Genomic DNA, 22,107 nt, shown 5'->3' with positions numbered 1-22,107 from the left:
TTCACAAACACGGCATATACAGACAGAGACACTATTGCAAGATAATGGTTGGAATGCAAGTCTTTTCAGGTAATCAAGTCATTCCAGGTGGTTACATGTAACCCCCACCATTTGGTCTGGGTTTGCAAAATCCAACTTACTATCCTTGCTTGAGACAATTCACACCTCATTAACCTGTGATTATTCCCTCTCTCCACTTGCACTGTCTGTACCTGGAAAGACTTGGTTACCTGTAAAGACTCATTCCAACCATTACCTTGCAATTGTGTCTCTGTCTATATCTGTTATGTTTGTGAAACCTACCTCCCCACTCACCTGACGAAGGAGCAGCGTTCCGAAAGCTCGTGATTCCAAATAAACCTGTTGGACTTTAACCTGGTGTTGTGAGACTTCTTACTGTGAAACGAAGGCATCAGTTGAGAAACATTAAATTTATTCTTTGAATATTAGTGTTTTGCCACCCGCAACCTGCAGAATTAATTATAGTTGTTAACACAACTGTTGTTAGTTTGTAATTCACAAACAAATTACTGCAGATGCTGGAAATCGGAAATAACAACAGAGAAAGCTGGAAATACTCGGCAGGTCTGGCAGCGTCTGCGGAGAGAGAAACAGAATTAATGTTTCAAGTCTGTGACCGTCCATCGTCTCTGTTTCTCCCTCCACAGGCGCTACCTGACCCGCCGAGTTTCTCTGGCATTTTCTGCCCATCTCACATTGACACACCAGTCGATTAAATTATGCCATTTTCTTTAAAAAAAAAGCTATTGGTTTAAACATTTTTTAAATTCTTTCCTGGGACGTGGGCATCGCTGGCTGGGTCAGCATTTGTTGCCTTCAACTGAGTGTCTCGCTTGGATATTTCCAAACTGCCGTCAGGAGTCAACCACATTGCTGTGGGTCTGGATTGACATCGATAAAGAATGCTCACTTTTGTTTTAAACTCTTCAATAGAACAGAGTCAAAGAGTCATTATAGCAGAGCAGGAGACCATTCAGCCCATTGAATTCGTGCCTTCAATTGTAGAACAATCCAATCTGGCCCACTCCCCCACTCTGTCCCCATAATCCCACAAGTTCAGTTCTCCTGATGCCACGGCCCAACATTTAGGAAGGCCTTGAGCTCAATCAAACCGTACCAAGTTATTCAGGTCTTTAACATAAAAAGTAGTAGTTTTCTCTCACCAAGGTGCAACAGATTTAGGTTGAAATTTGTTGGGTGGGGAGTAAAGTATTTTTCAAACTCCGCCCCACCGCTTCAGGCCCACCCTGCTAACCGTTTCTATCTATTCCTTTCTTTTTCCCCAATTTGAGTGAGTTCGGGAGGGTTTGGGAAATGGGTGATTTGTTCAATTGTTGCGCGTGGGATCTTGCTGTGCACAGACTGTCTGGCCAGCTCGATTTTTTTTGTTGAAAAAAAAAGAAATGAATGTATCTGAAACCTTGGGATTCGATGGTTTCTCGCTTCTTGGTGGTGCCTTTACTCGTGTTGTCACAGCTGACGTGGTAAAAGGTGAACAATAGGTGGTGCTTCTCATGTAACTGGGTCGGCAACTCCACCTTAATCTGAAACACAGACAGAATACAGACTGAGTCTTGCTGAAAAGAAGAGATGGGTTGCTGAAGCTTTTCCTTTTGCACTCATCAGGACAAATGAAAGAACACCAAATTTCAAATGATCACACCAATTCATACCAGAGGAGATACAAGGAGGTTGGCAAGTTGACTCTGATTCGCTGAGGCACTGTCATGGTGATAGTCATGAGGCTCCCCAAGCTTCTGGGTAATTGAAAAAACTGCACAGGGCTTGAGCATGTTACTTTTGTTTGCAGGGAACAGGTCCCTGTGTACGAATGTATGTTGATTCCAGCAAGTATAAATGACCCTCGTCTCATGATAAGCTTGAGTGATTATCTTAAATTGGTTGTTGGTGTAGCTACGAGCGCACACAGGATTGTTCAGTAAATGCTGCTCAATCACAGGATCACATCAAACAGTAGACGTTTTGTTTTGGATCTCTCATTCATCAAGCTGGTTAGGTTCGATCTGCACTTTGCTTTGTGTTTACAGCTGCAACGTATAACATCCAATGGCCACTCAGAGTCAACTTGTCAACCAATCAGCACCCCAAGTATAAATTCCTATGATCGTTTGAAATCTGGTGTTCTTGTGTTTGTCCTGATGAGTGCAAACCGAAAAGCTTCAACAACATGTTTTGCTTAACAGGTTTTAAAGTCTGACCCCAGAAACCGATACAATCCATTAAGCGCAAATCCTAAATGCCCCCGGAAAATGTTTTGCCCTTTCCTTACCTCATCATAGAACTCTGGATTTTGGTGATGGTGTAATACCATTGTGAAAGCATATTTCGTAAAGACAGGTCCCCCAGGTCGCCCATAGATACACTACAAAAAGAAATGATATCACAGCGCGCAAATTAGTACAAAATATATAATTTAGCAAAAAAAACTTTGGATTTCTAACTTCAAGCCAAAATGACCAAACTTGTTCTGAGCCTTGGGTGGACCACACTTGGTGCATCGTGAACAGTTCAGGCCTCCACTTGACAAAGAGACACCAGAGAAGGTGCAAATAAGATTCTCAAAGAGCCGGGAGGCTGCACCCCTGAGGAACGTTTGTAAAGGCTGGGATCTTTCAGATTGCAGTGGGGGTTTGACAGAGCAGATACTTGCACTTGTGAGGGAGACTAAATTGAGTTGACTAAGTCGCAGTAAGTTGATGTTTCTCTACACCCTAGCCATGACTGTAACACTACATTCTGCACCCTCTCCTTTCCTTCTCTATGAACGGTATGCTTTATCTGTATAGTGCACAAGAAACAATTCTTTTCACTGTGTGTTAATACATGTGACCACAATAAATCAAATCAAATCAAAAAAGACTGGAATGAGTGTCGTGAATATGAGATAGTCACTCAAAGTTTAAAAGTTTGTTTATTAGTGTCACAAGTAGGATTACATTAACACTGCAGCAAAGATACTGTGAAAATCCCCTAGTCGTCACACTCTGGCACCTGTTCAGGTACAATGAGGGAGAATTTAGCACGGCCAATTCACTTAACCAGCACGTCTTTCGGATTGTGGGAGGAAACTTGAGCACCTGGAGAAAACCCACACTCACACGGGGAGAATGTGCAAACTTCACCCAGGCAGTGACTCAAGCTGGGAATCAAACGTGGGTCGCTGGTGCTGTGAGACAGCAGTGCTAACAACCACTGTGCCACCCTAAATAAATAAATAGCAGAAGGAATTCCGGGGAAACTGCTTCATCCATAAGATGGTGAGAATGCAGAACTACTTATTACCATATGGATTGGTTGAGGCAAATAACTTAGATACATCTAAATGGGCAACAGAAACACAGTAAGAAGTCTCACAGCACCAGGTTAAAGTCTAACAGGTTCATTTGGAATCACGAGCTTTCAGAGCGCTGCTCCAATCACCTGACTCACCTGATGAAGGAGCAGCGCTCCAAAGCTTGTGACTCCAAATATACCTGTTGGACTTTAACCTGGTGTTGTGAGACTTCTTGCTGTGTTTACCCCAGTCCAACACCAGCATCTCCACATCACAGATAAACGCGAGAGAGGGGCAAACGGTAATAACTGAAGTAGGGTTGGAGGAGGGAGCATAAAAATCTGTAGACCAGTTGGGCTCAGCGGACAGTTTCTTTTTTTAAAGTTTATTTATTAGTCACAGAAAGGCTTATATTAACACTGCAATGAAGTTATTGTGAAATTCCACGAGTCGCCACAGTCCGGCACCTGTTCGGGTCAATGCACCTAATCAGCACATCTTTCAGAATGAGGGGGGAAACCGGAGCACCCAGAGGAAACCCACGCAGACATGGGGAGAATGTGCAGACTCCACACAGACAGTGACCCCAAGCTGGGAATCGAACCCGGGTCCTGGGCGCTATGAAGCATCAGTGCTAATAATTGTGCTACCATGCTGTAACATGTATGTAATAGGTATGCAAGATTGATTAAAGCAGAAAAAAGCAAATGAGAGTCACTATATTGCAATTGAATAATTTTCAAAGCAGTGTTTCCTCAGTTCAAACTATTTTGTTTCACATAAAAGGAAAATTCTTGCGATTAAGTTCCACACGAACCTTCAGAGGTTGTGAATCTTCCTCATCGCTGTCCCTGAACTCGATGCGGACTGCAATATTCCTCGCCTAAACAAAAAACAAAACCTCTTTATATACTGGCAACACAGGCACAAATCAGCAAGGCTGAATTATAACAAGGTCTGCCCCACACAGAGAGCTCCAACACAATCTCTCTCACTATCTAAAGGTCAAACAGATTAAATTTACAGTCCCTCACTGGATATCAAAACATTGATCCGTCTACGAAAATTGCAACAACTTGCATGACTACAGCGCCTCCCAACATGACAACACACCCTGCGATACTTCACACGAGTGTAATCACAACATTTGAAAAGCTTGCACATGTTGGTCTAATTTTACCCTGTGAAGACATAACATTCCCACAATCAGTACAAACCGGAACCAGGTCCGGAATGAGCGTGGTGTATGTTTTTCAGCAGTGATACTCAATGAACAAGTCACAGAATCCCTGCTGTGCAGGGGGAGGCCATTTGGCCCATTGATTCTGCACTGACCCACAATCCCATCCAGGCCCTAATCCCGTAACCCCCACATATTTACCCTTTTATCACCCTGACACTAAGGGACAATTTAGCACGGCCAATCCACCTAACCTGCACACCTCTGGAGTGTGGGAGGAAACTGGAGCACCCGGAGGAAACCCAGCAGACATGGGGAGAATGTGCAAACTCCACACAGACAGTGACCCAAGCCAGGAATCGAATATATGAGGCAGCAGTGCTAACCACTGTGCCATCATGCTGCCCTCAAATGCAATGTTACATTTCTAGTAATACAACCATGGCCATCGGGGGAGTTTTTTCCCACCATTACGGGATAGGAAATCACTGGGATCAGATGAGATGTTGACTTTACACTTGCCCAGTTTCACTTCAATGTGAGGCGGCAGTGCTAACCAGCGTGCCAGCCCGCTGAGGTTGCTCAGGTCAGTCGCAACTTTGACTCTGAGTCGAGTGGTGGGCTCAAACCACTCCAGATCCCGAGGACGCCACCAAAACAGAGACTTTGATGCAGCGCTGAGGGAGTGCCGTGCTGCTGTGCTGAGTGACACACTGGTTGGGCTCCATCTCGCTGTCCCAGTGGATGTGTAAGAGCTCTCAGGCAGAGGAAAGATGATGCATTAACACAGGACCTTTCCTTCTGTGACATTCACCTTACTCCCAGTGAATAAAAAAATCACCAAAATATCATAGAATCCCCACAGTGCAGAAGGAGGCCATTTGACCCATTGAGTCTGTATCGACCTCAATCCCACCCAGGCCCTATTCCCAAAACCCCACATATCTACCCTGCTAATTCCCCTGACACTAGGGTCAATTTAACATGGCCAATCCACCTAACCCACCCAATTTTGGACTGTGGGAAGAAACCAGAGCACCTGGAGGAAACCCACGCAGACACGTGTAAACTCTACACAGACAGTGACCTGAGGCCAGAATCGAACCCCGGTCCCTGGCGCTATGAGGCAGCAGGGCCGCCCTGACAATATAAACATCAGATGACACACTCACTCCTACGATTGCCTCCAGCAAAGCAAAAATAGAAGCTGACCACAGCACATCGAGTAATCAGCGAGACTGAAGGAAACATTCTCCATAATCTTTACATTTATTTTATTAAAATTCACATCGTTACTGATGAGAAAACGCTGGAACAACACAAGACACCATTACATGCCAATCCTGCAAAAACAGACTTTAATTAGACTGTACCGTCTGGGACAACAATCTGGTAATGAACATTTAAAAGCAGCTCTGCGTGTTACACACAACCTTCCTCCTGAGATAGAGGCTAAGTTAAAAAATATTGCATTCGAGGGGAAAAAAAAACATACTCTGAACAGCAAAACACCCAGACCCAAATCACTTTTGCTTCTGACACAGAGAGAGATGATTGGCATTACGCTAATGCCATTGGACAAATAATCCAAAGGCCCAAGCAGATACCCTGGGGACAGGGGGTTCGAATCCCACCACGGCAGCTGGTGGAATTTGAATTCTACCATTGAGATTGACGAGGATGTTGCCGGGATTAGTGGGCTTGAGTTACAGGGAGAAGCTGGCCAGGCTGGGATTTTTGGGGAATGAGGGGTGACCTCATTGAGGTGTATAAAATCATTAGGGGCATCAATAGGATGAACACACATAGTCCTTTTCCCACGTAAGGGGACATTGAAAACTAAGGGGCATAGGTTTAAGGTGAGAGGGGAAAGATTTAGCAGGGATCTGAGGGGCAACTTCTTCACGCAGAAGGTGGTGCGTGTATGGACTGAGCTGTCGGACAAAGTGGTTGAGGCAGGTCCAATAGCAACATTTGGAAAGTATTTGGATAATACATGGATGGGAAAGGATTAGAGGGTTATGGACCAAACGCAGGCCATTGAGACTAGCTGAGTGGATACCATGGTCAGCACAGGCTGATTGGATTGAAGGTTCTGTTTCTGTGCTGTGTTGCTCTATGGCTTTAGAGATGGGATCTTACAGCCTCGCTCGAGCGATACTGGAAAATCCTGCCTGAGGACAGTGGACATTCCCATTGTCCATCCCACGCCCGCTCCGATTCCGTGGTAGGCGGGACAGTAGAATTCTGGCGTTTGACTCTGGAAAATCTGGAACATAAAGCTAACCTCAGTAATGATGGCCATGAAACTGTTACTTGTCATAAAAACCCCTCCCCCAGGGAATGAAATCTGCCGTCCTTACCCTGTCTGGCTTACACGCAAGTCCAGACCCCACAGCAATGCGGTTGACTCTTAACTGTCCGCAGTGGCTAAATGAGCCACTCGGTTTGGGGGCAATTAGGGGTGGGCAACAAATGCTGGGCCCAGCCAGCAATGCTCACATCCCATAAAAGAATAAAGAACAAAAGCTGTCAGTTCAGATTGTAACCTTTTGATAGAAAGTCATAGACAGGTCCATAGCTGTGTTCATTACGATAATGAATGATAAACTGTAGAGATCAATCAGATTTGATCGTGTCCAGCGGCCAATCAGTTGACTTTGATTTGATGGTATTTGGATGTGGCCAAATGGACCACCTAAAATGGTGATTTGTAAAGCACTCTGGGACAATTGGGCAAGAACTAAACAGCAGGCTGCAGCCTAAAAGATAGAGATAATCAGTCTGTAACTCGGGGGATTGAATACACAGGATACGGGCCATCTCCAGGACAAAAGGGATTTCCTAGTCAAAGTGGGAGGTTTACCAGACATAGGGGCACCGTAACCCCTTATTTGGGAGGGAGGTGTGTTTCCTACATGCCCCCAGGACCTACAGACATGGCCGTTGGGGACACACCCAGAGATCAGTGTGGCAGCATCTGATTGGACTTTATTGATCAGGGTGATCAAGTCCTGATCGATTGATTGGCAACAGCCAAAAGGGGTGCGAAACCCCAAGGAGTATAAAGGGTGCTGTGCAACCAGGAATCTCTCTTTCTCTCTCTGACCCCATGAACCAGCTAGTGACGACCAGCACCAGGACAGCCACCACACCCTAGAAGGGAGACCAGAGCCACAGCGCCAGACCAAGCCAAAGGACCAGACTGCGCAGGGGACGACCAAGGCCAGCGCACAGATAAAGGCCAATATCAGCTTGGGTACTTGCCAGTCACACAAAATTAAATCAAGGTCTAGTATTGGACTTCAACTTTAGTATTTTCTTTTAAAACAACTTATTGCTGGTTGGGTGGGTGATTATTGATTGTGTGTTTTAAATAAATATTGGTTGTACTAACAAGAATTCTTTGTCCACCGTATAAGGGTTAAAACAGACTGTGCGGCAGGCACAACATGGGGTACAAGAGCTGTGGGGTGGGTGAGAAGGGGCAAGAGTTGGTCAAGTGATCGCTGAGTGTGCAATCAACCCTTCCTCTGGTGGGCATCAAACCAGGAAGAGGATTCGGTAGTGCGCTGGAACCACTCAGGGAACAAACAGGGGGTGGTTTAGGGTCAAGAAACTTGCAGGATTGGGTGTACCTCCCTCTACCCCTTGATTTTACTCTCCATTGAAGCCAACAGTAACATTGGGCAAATGTAAAATCAACATCTCACCTAATCCCAGGGATTTCCTATTCCGGAATCGTGGGAAGAACTGTCCCCTCCCTGATAGCCATGGAAATGTAACCCAGGGCTCTGGCTAATGACCCAGAGCAACGAGCTGGGGAACTGAAATTCAACTACTTAATAAATCCAGAAATAACCAATAAAACGCTGTGATCAGTAACTGCGACCGTGGGCAGGGTTCCTACCCGCACCATCTGAGGAGTGGACGCGGAAGGCACCCTCTCTGATCACAACAGCGTCAGTTAGCCAGAGATCGAATCAGATCGCCGACAGCTCTGTCGCCCCAGCAACACCGACGAAAGCAGACACCAGGATTGGGACTACAGGCAACAATCCTGCCAGATTGTAAATCCCAGAATCCGGGGCCACTGCGGGAACAAGGTGAGGCCCGGGAGGTGGGGGTGGTCTTGAAGGAGAGGCTGCTGGGTGTAGGGAGGAGTTGGCATTGTTGGGGGGGGGGAACGCGAGATGGATCATCCACTTGGCACTTCTAGCTGAAGATTGTTGCAAATGCTCCAGCCTTGTTTTTTGCACTGATGAGCTGGGCTCCTCCATCAATGAGGATGGGGATATTTATGGAGCCTTCTCCTCCGGTGAGTTGTTTAATTGTCCACCACCATTCACGGTTGGATGTGGCAGGACTGCAGAGCTTGGATCAGATCTGTTGGTTGAGGGATCGCTGGGCTTTGCTTATCCAGCTTTGACAAAGGGTCACCTGGACTCGAAACACCAGCTCTTCTCTCTCCTTAGATGCTGCCAGACCTGCTGAGACTTCCCAGCTTTTTCTCTTCTGGTTTGCCTATCCATTGATGCTTTGACTGGTTGGCACGCACGTACTCCTGTGTTGCTGCTTCACCAGGCTGACACCTCACTTTTGGGTGTGCCTGCTGCTGCTCCTGGCACACCTCCTGCCCTCTCCACTGAAACTGGTGAATGATCTTGAAACAGTCAGAGCCCCAACTGAACATAAATGGACCCAGGGAGGGAAGGAACAAAAACCGCAGCCACAGAGGAAATAACTGGTTATAAACCCCTCGGCTTGCCGGACTAAAATTACAACAATAGAGATTAAAGAACTATTTCACCATCTGAAATTGAATAGATGCCAAACCGCACATTCTTTACTCACTTTTGCGAATGATTTTTGACTGTCATATTTCAGATGTTTTGGATAAATATAGAAATGATTGTTATAGGTGGTGAAAGGCTGAGATAGTTTCGCGATGCAGGGAGCAAATTCCTCCACTTCATGAGTAACTGTGACCTTGGTGCCAGTTTCGAAATGTTTCACTGGGATATACGAGGAGTTAACACAAGCTGCAAAAACACACAAAAATATAGCACGTGTTACATTCGGTATGATACAGAATCACAGAATCCTTACTGTGCCAAAGAGGCCATTCAACCCATAGAGTCTGCATTAACTCTCTGACAGAGTATCTTACCCAGTCCCAACCCCCACCCTGTCCCCACACATTTACCATGGCTGATCCATCTAAGCTACACATCTTGAGACACTAAGGGGCAATTTAGCACGGTCAATCCATCTAATCTGCACACCTTTGGACACTAGGGGCAATTTAGCACGGTCAATCCATCTAATCTGCACACCTTTGGACACTAGGGGCAATTTAGCATGGCCAATCCATCTAACCAGCACATCTTTGGAGTGCGGAGGAAACCAGTGCACCCAGGGGAAACCCATGCAGACACAGGGAGAATGCACAGACTCTGCAAAGTCATCCAAGGCTGGAATTGAACCTGGGTCCCTGGCATGGTGAGGCAGCAGTGCCAACCACTGTGCCACCGTGTTGCCCAAGGCTATAATCTCAAGTCATAACAACAACCTGCATGCTAATAACACCACGGTAAACCATACAAAGGGACTTTGCAGAGTGCTATCAGACTCTCTGATATTGAGCCACATGAGAGATTATTTGGACAGGTGACCAACAGCTTGGTCAAAGACATCAGTTTAAAAGGAGCATCATGTAGGGGAAGAGAGAGGCAGGGAGGTTTAGGGAGAGAATTCCAGGAACCAAGCAGCTGAAGGCAGCGCTGCCAATGGTTGGGACACAAGTGGTAAGAATTGGAGGAGCGCAAAGATCTCAGAGGGCTGTAGGCAGCTACCGAAACTGGTGGGATTGGAACAGGAGGATGGAATTGTTTAAGTAAACTTACACAGGAAATCGGAAGACACGTTGTCAATGTTGATATCCAAGTTCCCCAAAATAACTGGAAGTTTAGACATCTTTTCTGGTCTAATGAAACAGAAAGCAATTGCAAAATTTGAAGATTAATGTCGTTTTGGAAAAACATCAATGAATGGCAAATGAGAAACCAATCTAATAAATTACTTCAAAGAATTACAAAGAACTGATTTTGATTTGTTCCGTGTTAAAACTGCAGTAAAACATGAAGGGACTTGTATCCAAATGAATATCTCCACAAGGCTCACCACTGTGACCTTAAGTAATATACCAGAAATTAAAGAACACTCACTTCCGAAAGTCCAACAGCAACTTTAGCAAGTCTTCGTCGGAGAGTTTATTGCTATCCTGCCTGTACAGGGCTGAGAATCGGGCACCTTTGTCAAGATTTCCTTGAGTATCTTTAAAGACGGTTCTAAAGAATAGAAAGCAGACGTGAGAGAGCAGCTTGGGGGCAGGGAGGGGTGGGGTAGAGATAAACACTTGTTAGTTAAAGAAATCGAAATGGTTGATACTCAGAACTTTAACAAGGGTACGTCAGATATGTAGACATTTTGTTTTGGATGAAGTAACATTTTCCTACCATATCCCTGTGTTATTTACGGGAACGCTGTTCCGCAGTTCCAAATTTTTCAAAGCGTACAACAGTCCAATGATCGAATGCCATTTATTCATTCACAAATGCGTCATTATCACATTAGGTTTATTGCCTGTTACTGAGTTAGAACAGCTGTCTGAAGAGAAGTGTAGGAGGGATGAAAATTTCACCGAATCGTACAGCATAGAAGCAGGCCATTCGGCCTGACTGCTCCATACTGGTGTTTGCGCTCCACTCCGAGCTGCCTCCCCAGCCCTCCATCTTCTCCAATCAGTATATCCTTCTATTCCTTTCTCCTTCGAGTGTTTACACATAATGTACCAAGTGCTCCTGGACATTCAATAGCATCATCGTTGCTGAATACGCCGCTATCAACATCATGCAGGCTACCATTGACCAGAAAGTGAACTAGCTATATAAATACTGTAGCCAGGTCAAAGGCTGGGAATCCTGCGGAAAGTAACTCACCTGAATCCCCAAAGCCTCTTCACCATCTACAAGTCAGGAGTGCGATGTAACACTCTCCACTTGCCTGGACGGGTGCAGCTCCAACAACATCCAAGAAGCTCGACACCATCCAGGACAAGGCAACTCCGTATGATTGCTACCTCATCCACAAACATTCACCACCTCCACCACTGACACAACAGTGGCTGCCGTGTGCACCGTCCACAAAAAGCACCACAGGAACTCACCAAGGCTCCTTAGGCAGCATCTTCCAAACCCACAACCACTATCATCTAGAAAGACAAGAGCAGCAAATACCTGAGAACGCCACAATCCTGACTTAGAAATATATCACTGTTCCCTCACCGTCACTGGGCCAATGTCCTGAAACTCCCTCCCTAACAGCACTGTGGGTGTACCTACATCATACAGACGGGAGCAGTTCGTGAAGGCAATTCACCGCAAACTTCTCACGGGCAATTAGGGATGGGCAATAAATGCTGGTCTGGCCAGCGACACCCACATCCCATAAATGTTCTCTTAAACAAAAGTTACATATAGAATCACAGAATGGTTACAGTACAGGAGGCCACTTAGCCTGTGACTGCGCTGGTTCCCTGCAAGAGCAATCCAGTTAGTCCCAAGCTCCCCTTCTGTTCCCTGCAGTCCTGCAATTGCTTTCTCTTCAGGAGTCTACCCAATTCCCATTCAAAGGCACAACTGAACCTGCCTGCACGCCACTCTCAGACAGTGCATTCCGGATTCCTAATCCCACTTAGAGAGTTGAAAGGCTTTTCCTCAAGTCACTGAATGCTTTGTTTGCCATCGGATTTATAGCAAGAGGTTAGTTCATGTTTTCAAATCCAAATCCTGAGCTTCAGGTGTTGTTCGAAATGCCAGTCTCTTGGTTTGGGACTCATTCTGGATCCTAGTGTTGTGGTTTATCTTTTGAGATATCGAAGAATAGATTGAGGGCAGCTATTTCTGTTGGCTGGTGGGGTGCGGGCTGTTGGTGGGTTGGAGGGGGATCCCAGGATGAAGCAGAGTCAAAAAAAATTGTGTCAGATGTTTCAGGAGTGAACTCCGGAAAAAAAAACGCCTTCTAGAAGTTTGCAACACTCTTTAAAAAAGAGTAAAGGAAAGTGAAAGTTTATTTATTGTCACAAGTAGGTTCACATCAACACTGCAAGGAAGTTACTGTGAAAATCCCCTAGTCGCCACAATCCGGCACTTGTTCAGGTACACTGAGGGAGAATTTAGCAAGGCCAGTGCACCTAACCAGTGCATCTTTCAGACTGTGGGAGGAAATCAAAGCACCTGGAGGAAACCCATGCAGACATGGGGAGAACATGCAGACTCTGCACAGACAGTGATCCGAGCCAGGACTCCAATCTGGGTCCCTGGCGCTGTGAGGCGGCAGTGCTAACAACTGCGCCACTGTGCCATAAATGATTTGAGATCAATCTTTCGTTTTAAATCGGAGACTCATGGATTTTTGAGAGTTAAGGTAAAGGATAAAGGAGCAAACGGAGGTAAACGGGAGTTAGGCCGGAGATCAGTCACAATCTCACTGAATAGTGGGCTAGGCTCAAGGGGCTGAATGGTCTCTTCCCATTCCAATGTTCCTTCACATCCAATGTTTCCAACATTCACACTACTTACATAGAATTATAAAGAATATGCAGATCAGAAACAGGTCAATGCCAAGCTTCTGTTCCACTGGAGTGATTGAATTCAGAACTAAATAGCATACAAGCTTCTTTCAAGGCAGCACACATTGAGAATGCACTACATCGTTCAAATTCAGTTTCCGGACTTATTTTAAGAGCATCTGTTTTGGGGCAGAACACTTTATGAGGGTGATAGTTAGTTGTCTCAATGGATTGAGGATTGACAGCTGGTAAATCTCTGGCTATATTGAATTTCCAGCACCCTAGAACCCGGGATGACTGTGCCAGTATTAATGCTCCATACAAACCTGCTCCGACCCCTCGACTGCGTTCTCTCTCATATGCTTCTCCCACCTCCCCCTAATTGTCTCCACATTCTATAACCACTCCTCCTTTCATTTCCAAGTTTTGGATAATTCCTATTTCTTTTCTATATTTACAGAATCACAGAATCCCTCCCATGCAGAAAGAGGCCATTCGGCCCACTGAGTCTTCTCTGATTCTCTGGAAGAGGATCCTGCTCAGGCCTTCCCCTCTGCCCTATCCCCGTAACCCCAAGCAATAACCCCGGCCAATCCACCGAACCCGCACGTCTTTGGAGTGTGGGCGGAAAGCAGAGCGCCCAGAGGAAACCCACGCAGACACGGGGAGAACATGCTAACTCCACAGATACAGTGACCCAAGGCTAGAATCGAACCCGGGTCTGTGAGGCAGTGGAGGATTTACGCAGGTGACTTTACTCCATCCTACCTTGCAGCCCAGGCAAAAGGCATCCTGTACTGGCCAAGTCTTGCACAGGCTTGTTTGGCGTTCTTCAATACTTTCTGTGCAACCTGTAACAGTTACCAGCTGATTAGCTCTTTGCAACAAACGGTACTTGCCGAGTACAATCCATTAAGGTCCACGTGATGCACTACAGCAGAGCTGTTTGCAACAAGCAGGTCAACACATTAACAACTAACATTTACGCCGTCAATCTGACCAACTGTCGCAAGGCATTGCTTCATGTCAAACAGAAACCTGTATCGAACCACAAGGAGAGATGGTTCAACAATCGGCCAAAGAGGTAGGTTTTGAACAGCACCTTAAAAGGCCAGAAGGGGATGAAGAGGTGGCGAGGTTCAGGGAGGGAATTCTGGAACTTGGGCCAAGGCAGCAGAGGACAGAGTCACCAATGGGGACGTGGGAGGAAACTTGGTGGGATCATGACTGTGGGTGCTGTACACTCACCCCCTGCACAGGCAAATCAGCATATCTGTCCACAATAAATAAAGATCAGAAGCACGTGTTGGAATACTGTGAGCAGTTTTGGGGCCCCCATACCTAAGGAAGGATGTGCTGGCCTTGGAGGGGGTCCAGAAGAGTTCGCAAGAATGATCCCAGGAATGAAGAGTTTGTCATATGAGGAGTCTGGGTCTATACTCAATGGAGCTTAGAAGGGTGAGGGGGGATTTAATTGAAACTTACAGACTACTGAGAGGCCTGGGTAGAGTGGATGTGGAGAGGATGTTTCCACTAGCTGGAGAGACTAGAACTCGAGGGCACAACCTCAGACTGAAGGGACACTCCTTTAATACTGAGATGAGGAGGAATTTCTTCAGCCAGAGGGGGGTGAATCTGTGGAACTCTTTGCCACAGAGGGCTGTGGAGGCCAGGTCATTGAGTGTCTTTAAGACAGAGACAGATAGGTCCTTGATCAATAAGGGGACCAAGGGTTATGGCGAGAAGGCAGGAGAATGGGGATGAAGATTATGTCAGCCACGATTGAATGGCAGAGCAGACTCGATGGGCCGAATGGCCTACTTCTGCTCCTACATCTTACTGCCCTATTATCTAGATATGGTATTGGACAATCGCAGCACTGTTTAATAAAATTAGAGGTTGCTCATTTAGGACAGAGATAAGAATATTTTTCCTCAAAGTCGTGAGTCTTTGGAACTCTCTTCCTCGACAGTGGGTGGAAGCAGAGTCTTTGAATATTTTTGAGGGAAAGCTGGATAGATTCTTGATAAACAAGAAGGTGAAAAGTTATCTGGGGTAGGTGAAGTTGAGGTTACAATCAGATCAGTTATGATCGTATTAAATAGCACAGCAGGTTTGAAGGGCTGAAGAAGAACACAAGAAATAGGAGCAGGAGTAGGCCATCTAACCCCTTCGAGCCTGCCCCGCCATTCAATAAGATCATGGCTGATCTGTCGTGGCTCAGTTCCACTTTCCCGCCCTCTCCCCATAACCCTTAATCCCCTCGCTTATCAAAAACCCATCAACCCGCGTCTTAAATATATTTAGCGAGGCAGCCTCCACCACTTCAACGGGCAGAGAATTCCAGAGATTCACCACCCTTTGAGTGAAGAAGTTCCTCCTCAACTCCGTTCTAAACCGCCCCCCCCTTTATCTTGAGGCTGTGCCCTCTAGTCCTACTGTCCTTTCTGAGCGGGAAGAGTCTCTCCACCTCTATCCTATCCATCCCATTCATCATCTTATACGTCTCAATGAGATCTCCCCTCATTCTTCTAAACTCTAATGAGTACAAGCCTAGTTTATTCAGCCTCTCCTCATCGTTCGTGGCCTACCCCTGCTCATAATTCAGACATTATTTTGTACTATCTAATGGCTTTGGGAAAAGAGAGGCAATGGTTTATAAAAGGTCTTGTCATAGAACATAGAACATAGAACATTACAGCGCAGAACAGGCCCTTCGGCCCACGATGTTGCGCCGACCAGTTACAAAAACAATGACCCACTAGCCTATACCAATCCCTTTTCGTCCATAAACCTATCCAGAGATCTCTTAAACGCCCCCAAACTAGACGCATTTACAACTGCAGCAGGACGGTAGCAATGGCACTGGGTGCACAAATCTTCACATTCAACCCTGCTGATGTGATTACCCATGGCTCAGTGGATAGCACTCCTGTTCCAGAAGGTTGAGAGTTCAACTCCCACTTCAGGAACACAAACCTATCTGAGGGAGAGCTGCACTGTCAAAAGTGCCGCTTTGTGGATAAGACGTGACACAGGAACATAGGAATTAGGGACAGGAGGAGGCCATTCAGCCCTTCGAGCCTGCTCCACCATTCAATAGGTCATGGCTGGTCTCTCCCTGGTCTCAAATCCACCTCCCCACCTCTTCCCCATATCCCTTTAATCCAATTTTAAACATCAAAAATATATCTATCCCCTTCCTGATACAATTTAGCTCAGGCCCCACTGTGCTACGGGGCACTGAGTTCCACAAATTCACCACCCTTTGCGAGAAGTTGCTCCTCTTTAAACTGAGGCCCTGACTGTCCCCTCACGCGGATGTAGATAATCCCGCAGTCCCTGTTTGAAGATCGGGGCTGATCCTGTCTGACGTCCTGGCCAACAGTTATTCCTTAATCCCCATCACACACACACATCTGCTCAGATCTGACCACAGGGCTGCTCCTGGGAGCTTGCTGTGCGGGGATAGGCTGCTATTTTACCAACACCGACTGAACTGACTATAAAATGTTTCAAAATATCTTGAGATAGTGACAGGCTCTACGTAAATGCAGTCGGTAACGGGTCCAGTATCGGACTGCTCCACAAGCGTTGTTGTAAAGAAGTTAAAGGCCAAAAGATATAGAAGCAGAATTAGGCCATTCGGCCCATCGAGTCTGCTCCACCATTCAATCATGGCTGTTAAGTTTCTCAACTCTATTCTCATAGAATCCCTGCAGTGCAGAAGGAGGCCATTCGGCCCATCGAGTCTGCACCGACAACAATCCCACCCAGGCCCTATCTCCATAGCCCCACGCATTTACCCTAGCTAAATCCCTCTAACACTAAGGGGCAATTTAGCATGGCCAATCCACCTAACCCGCACATCTTTGGACTGTTGGAGGAAGCCATGCAGACACGGGGAGAACATGCAGACTCCACACTAACAGTAACTCAAGCTGGGAATCGAACCCGGGTCCCCGGCACTGTGAAGCAGCAGTGCTAGCCACTGTGCCACCGCAACTTTTGATCCCCTTACCAACTAACAACCTGTCTATCTCTGCCTTAAACGCACTCAATGACCCGGCCTCCACAGCCTTCCGTGGCAATGAGTTCCACAGATTCAGCATTGAAACATTCACCGTTAAAGGGAAGCAGTCACTTTACTGTCTGACTCTGGTACCTTAGCGGAATCCGAGCTTTTCATGTAGGGCTCAGCACACTGCGTGATGCCTCCTTGCAGAACCTTCTCCACACGAGCAACGAGAAATATATCCTGATGCGGGCACGTGACAGAGAAAATCCCCTGAACAAGAAAAAATTCAAACAGTCAACATTCCCTTAAAGACCTTTTCTTCAAAACCTGCTGCTAAAACACAGAGGCTACTAATCACATCAAACCAGAATGGCAACACAGGCTTGAATTAGCACTTTATAACGTACCTTGTAAGTAAGCAACTTTGTGGACAAATTTATATTTCTGTGCCTCCAATTTATTAATTGAAGTTTATTTCATCAATTAAAACTTACAGAAATGACTGCAGTTTAACAGAACAGTCATGCTGTGGTTTCAGCCTTTTTTATTATTTTATTATGATTATTTTTTATATTATTATTTTTTATTATTCATTCCTGGGACACAGGCATCGCTGGCTGGCCAGTATTTATTGTCTATCCTTAGTTACCCGAAGGCACCACATTGCTGTGGCTCTGGAGTCACATGTAGGCCAGACCGGGTCAGGACGGCAGATTTCCTTCCCTAAAGGACAGCAGTGAACCAGATGGGTGTTTCCGACAATCGACAATGGTTTCATGGTCATCCATAGATTCTTTGACTGGAATTTCACCGGCACTCCAGCCCCAATTCCGGGCGACGCTCGGAAAACAGCATCGTCTGTTGGCCTTGGTTGGGATTGTATGAACCTCGAGTGAACATTCCAGTAAAGTTCCATCTTTCATTCCAAATTTTTTTTAATTGAATTCTAATTCCACCATTTGCCGTAGTGGGATTTGAACCCGAGTCCCCAGGACATCAGTTGAGTTTCTGGATTAATAATAGTCTAGTGATTACACCACCAGGCCATCGCCTCCCCATACACCATGTATTTTAACTCCAGCAACCCAGCTTCTTCCTCTTCCATGAATATTCTTGTTACTGATGAAAACCTGGGGCACCAGTTCAAAAACCTTTGAACCCACACTGTTTGTTCATCTGCTTGTGTCATTTTTCACCCAGCAAGTTGACTGTCCGGGATCTCCACCTCTGTCTCTCCTGCTCAGACCCTGGACATTCACTATTGGGTCAACTGCGTCCAGTCCACTATATCCGTCAACCATTTTCTCCTCTGCTTCCCACTCCTACATTTTTTGCTGTACTTCCCTCTCCAAGAACAATCATTGACACAGTCGGAAGTCTCACAACTCCAGGTTAAAGTACAGCAGGTTTATTTACAGGCCATTTGGCCCAACTGCTCCATGCTGGCATTTGTGCTCCATACAAGCTGCCTCCCAGCCCTCCATCTTCCCCAGTCAATATATCCTTTTATTCCTTTCTCCTTCAAGTAGAATGTACCTCGTGCTCCTTGACATTCAATGGCATCACCTTTTCTGAATTACACCACTATTAAAATCCTGGGGATTACCATTGACCAGAAAGTGAACTGAACTAGCCATATAAATACTGTGGCTACCAGAGCAAGTCAAAGCTTGGGCGGCACAGTGACACAGTGGCTAGCACAGCTGTCTCACAGCGCCAGGGACCCGGGTTCAATTCTCAGCTTTGGGTCACTGTCTGTGTGGAGTTTGCACTTTCTCCCCATGTTCGCATGGGTTTCCTTCGAGTGTTCTGGTTTTCTCCCACGGCCCAGAAATGTGCGGGTTAGGTGGATTGGCCATACTTAGTGTCAGGGTGAATGCATTGGCTTGAGGGGATGGGGTCTGGGTGGGATTGTGGTCAGAGCCGATTTGATGGGCTGAGTGGCCTCCTTCTGTACTGTAAGATTCTATGATCTATGATGAAGGAGCAGTGCTCCCAAAACTCACGATTCCAAATATTGGACTTTAACCCGGTGCTGTGAGACTTCTTACTGTGTCCAATGTCCAAATCATGATCACTGACATACAGAGGGATCTGGGCGTACAGGTCCACGGTTCCCTAAAAGTGGCAACACAGGTGGCCAAGATGATTAAGAAGGCATATGGCGTGCTTGCCTTTACCAGCTGCGACACTGAATCCAAGACTTGGGAAATCATGTTGCAGCTATATAAAACCTTGGGTAGGCCACATTTAGAGTACTACATGCAGTTCTGGTCACCACATTACCCAGAAGGACGTGGAAGCTTTGGAGAGAGAGCAAAGAAGGTTCACCGGGATGTTGCCTGGTCTCGAGGGTGTTGGCTATGAGGACAGGATGAATAAATAGAATTGTTGTCATTAGAAAGATAAAGACCGACAGAGGTCTGTGAAATTATAAGACAGGGTGGATGGTCAGAAGCTTTTCCCCAGAGTGGAAGTGTCATTTACAAGAGGACACAGGTTCAAGGTGAGAGGGGGAAAGTTTAAGGGAGATGGGCGGGGAAAGTTTTTCACACAAAGCAGTGGATGCCTGGAATGCGCTGCCAGAGGAGATGGTGGAAGAAAGCACATTAGCAACATTCAGTCATCTGGATGGGTACATGAATATGGAGGGAACAGAGAGATACAGGCCGAGTAAGGGCAGAAGATTTTTTTAGTTTAATTAGGGCATTATGATCAGCACAGTTTAGTTTATTTATTAATGTCACAAGTAGGCTTACACTGATACTGCAACGAACTTATTGTGAAAATCCCCCAGTTGCCACAATCCAACGCCTGTGCGGGTACATTGAGGGAGAATTTAGCGTGGCCAATGCACCCTAACCAGCACAGCTTTCAGACTGTGGGAGGAAACCAGAGCACCCGGAGGAAACCCACGCAAACACGGGGAGAACATGCAAACTCCCCACAGACAGTGACTCAAGCCGGGAATCGAACCCGGGTCCCTGGAGCTGTGAGGCAGCAGCGCTAAGCACTGTGCCACCATGCCGCTACAAGGTGCGATGAGACAAACATTTGGATTAAAAAAGGGAGGGTCAAGATTGAGGAGTGAGTTCACGGTCAGTCTGCAGCTACTAAACATCAGAAGGCTGTAAAGTGCCTAACTGCAAGGTGAAGTGCTGTTTCCTCCAGCAGTTTACTGATCCTCTGTTTGTTTGTTGTCTGTGTCCCTGAGCCAGAGGTGACAAAACGGTCGCAACGCAGCACTTTTCCCGGAAGACTCAGGTTCCGTCTTTGATATCAACACGCTCTTCGCTGGGAGCAAGTTCAGCACGTGTGGGAATTACATTTTCAAACATCTGTGCTATTCCTTCTAACTTCAAAACTGTCCCACACAACCACAGCACACCAAACGAAATGAGGTTTTTTTTTCCTCCCCGGCTTCCTAAACTTTGACAAGGTGGTGTTTCAGACTGGACATGTCGTCATCAGAAAGGGCTCCCTTCCTCACCTGTTTGGGATACTGCAGCATGCCCTCAGGGATGCCATTGACGTGCTTCTGGGAAGTGGCTAAACCATCGCCCCCGTTCATGATGGACGCCGAGTTTGAGAACATGTATCGGACTGTCGGGTGGTTGAGGTCAACGTGGAAGTCAGCTGAGATCTTTCGATTATTTTTGATATCAAACAGCGCCAGAGTGACAAAGAAAGGTTCCACCTAAAATGCAAGAAACACTTATCGTTATTACATAGAATTTACAGCACAGAAACAGGCCATTCGGCCCATCTGGCCCACGCTGCCGTCCGTTCTCCACACGAGCCTCACCCAATCGGCATTTGCCGCGATTAGGTTCTGTCTGTGTTTACTCAGCTTCCTCTGAACTCGATCTAAACCGTTCACCTCAGCGACTCGCTGCGGGAGCAAGTCTCTCACTCACTGGGTAAAGAGGTCGCTCGTTAATTCTCATATTAGATTTCTGGTCTCTCGTGTTGGTCTCCCCCACAAGCAGAAACATTGGCCGGAATTTTACTGGCATCTCACCTCGATTCCGGGGCAGACGAGGCTCAGAGAACGGAATCCTCCGTTGGCCGCAGGCAGGGTTTTACTAGCCTCGCGCGAGCCGGGTAGTAAAATCCTGGCCGTTATCTCTACATCCACCCTTTCATAATGTTGAGGTTTCTATCAAGTCACCCCGCGACCTTCTACATTCTAGATTTTAAAGAAGGCCTCGTTGTGTTCAGTCTTTCTGGATGAGAGTTGGGCTTCTGTCTCTGATCAGTCCACGAGAATCCTCCCCCGCCCCCGCTACGCTCTCTCCTCTCACACTCCAACATGGGGACCACGGAACTCACGTTAGTTGTGGGTCCCTCTTCATTTTCAGCCACACAGCTCTGCAGATTGAAGGACAAATCGTTGCATTTCACCAGAAATCGTTTCCCAAATTTCTCCTCAAACGGCTTCACGTCCGGTTCGATACTCGAGAAGTCAAGTTTCTTAAATTTAGGAAAAAAAATAAAATTATTCAGAAAGAGGGATCACCAGGCTCTGGAATGCATCGTCTAACAGGTCACGGGAAGTTGATATGATAATTTTCATAAAGGAGATTGGATTTATAGGGGGAGGCAATGGTATTATCGCTAGTCTATTAATCCTCAGCTAATGCTCTGGGGATCCGGGTTCAAATTCCAGTGGAATCTGAAATCAATAAAATATATCTGAAATTAAGAATCTACGGATGACCATGAAACCACTGTCGATTGTCGGGACAATCCATCTGGTTCACTAATGTCCTTTCAGGAAGGAAATCTCCCATCCTTACTTGGTCCAGAGCCACAGCAATGTGGCTGACTCTCAACTGCCCTCCGAGGGCAGCTAAGGATGGACAATAAAGACTGGGGAAAAAAGTGCAGCTTGTGGGATCATGCAGCACAAAATGAGACCATTTGGTCCATTGTTCCCATGCTGGCTCATTAAAAAAGCT

At 46.4% G+C, this 22,107-nt stretch overlaps 1 protein-coding gene across 3 annotated transcripts in view; it reads right to left on the bottom strand.

Moving 5' to 3' along the window:
- Positions 1-22,107, bottom strand: part of LOC145349516 (dedicator of cytokinesis protein 9-like) — a 305,922-nt gene that overhangs the window by 110,745 nt on the left and 173,070 nt on the right. For all 3 annotated transcript variants that reach the window (XM_080198064.1, XM_080198065.1, XM_080198063.1), the window contains exons 11-20: positions 21,479-21,619; positions 20,637-20,843; positions 17,294-17,416; positions 13,897-13,979; positions 10,724-10,846; positions 10,403-10,482; positions 9,351-9,538; positions 4,134-4,199; positions 2,312-2,404; positions 1,442-1,565 (exon numbers count right to left, since the gene is read on the bottom strand). In XM_080198064.1, coding sequence (XP_080054190.1) covers positions 1,442-1,565; positions 2,312-2,404; positions 4,134-4,199; positions 9,351-9,538; positions 10,403-10,482; positions 10,724-10,846; positions 13,897-13,979; positions 17,294-17,416; positions 20,637-20,843; positions 21,479-21,619 — 1,228 coding nt within the window. The remainder of the gene's footprint in view (positions 1-1,441; positions 1,566-2,311; positions 2,405-4,133; positions 4,200-9,350; positions 9,539-10,402; positions 10,483-10,723; positions 10,847-13,896; positions 13,980-17,293; positions 17,417-20,636; positions 20,844-21,478; positions 21,620-22,107) is intronic.

Source organism: Carcharhinus amblyrhynchos, chromosome 10 (assembly GCF_965287045.1).
Source record: "Carcharhinus amblyrhynchos chromosome 10, sCarAmb.v2.hapA, whole genome shotgun sequence".
Lineage (NCBI taxonomy): Eukaryota > Metazoa > Chordata > Chondrichthyes > Carcharhiniformes > Carcharhinidae > Carcharhinus > Carcharhinus amblyrhynchos.
Note: the sequence above shows the minus strand (reverse complement) of the source record. Positions and strands in the feature narration are given on the sequence as shown.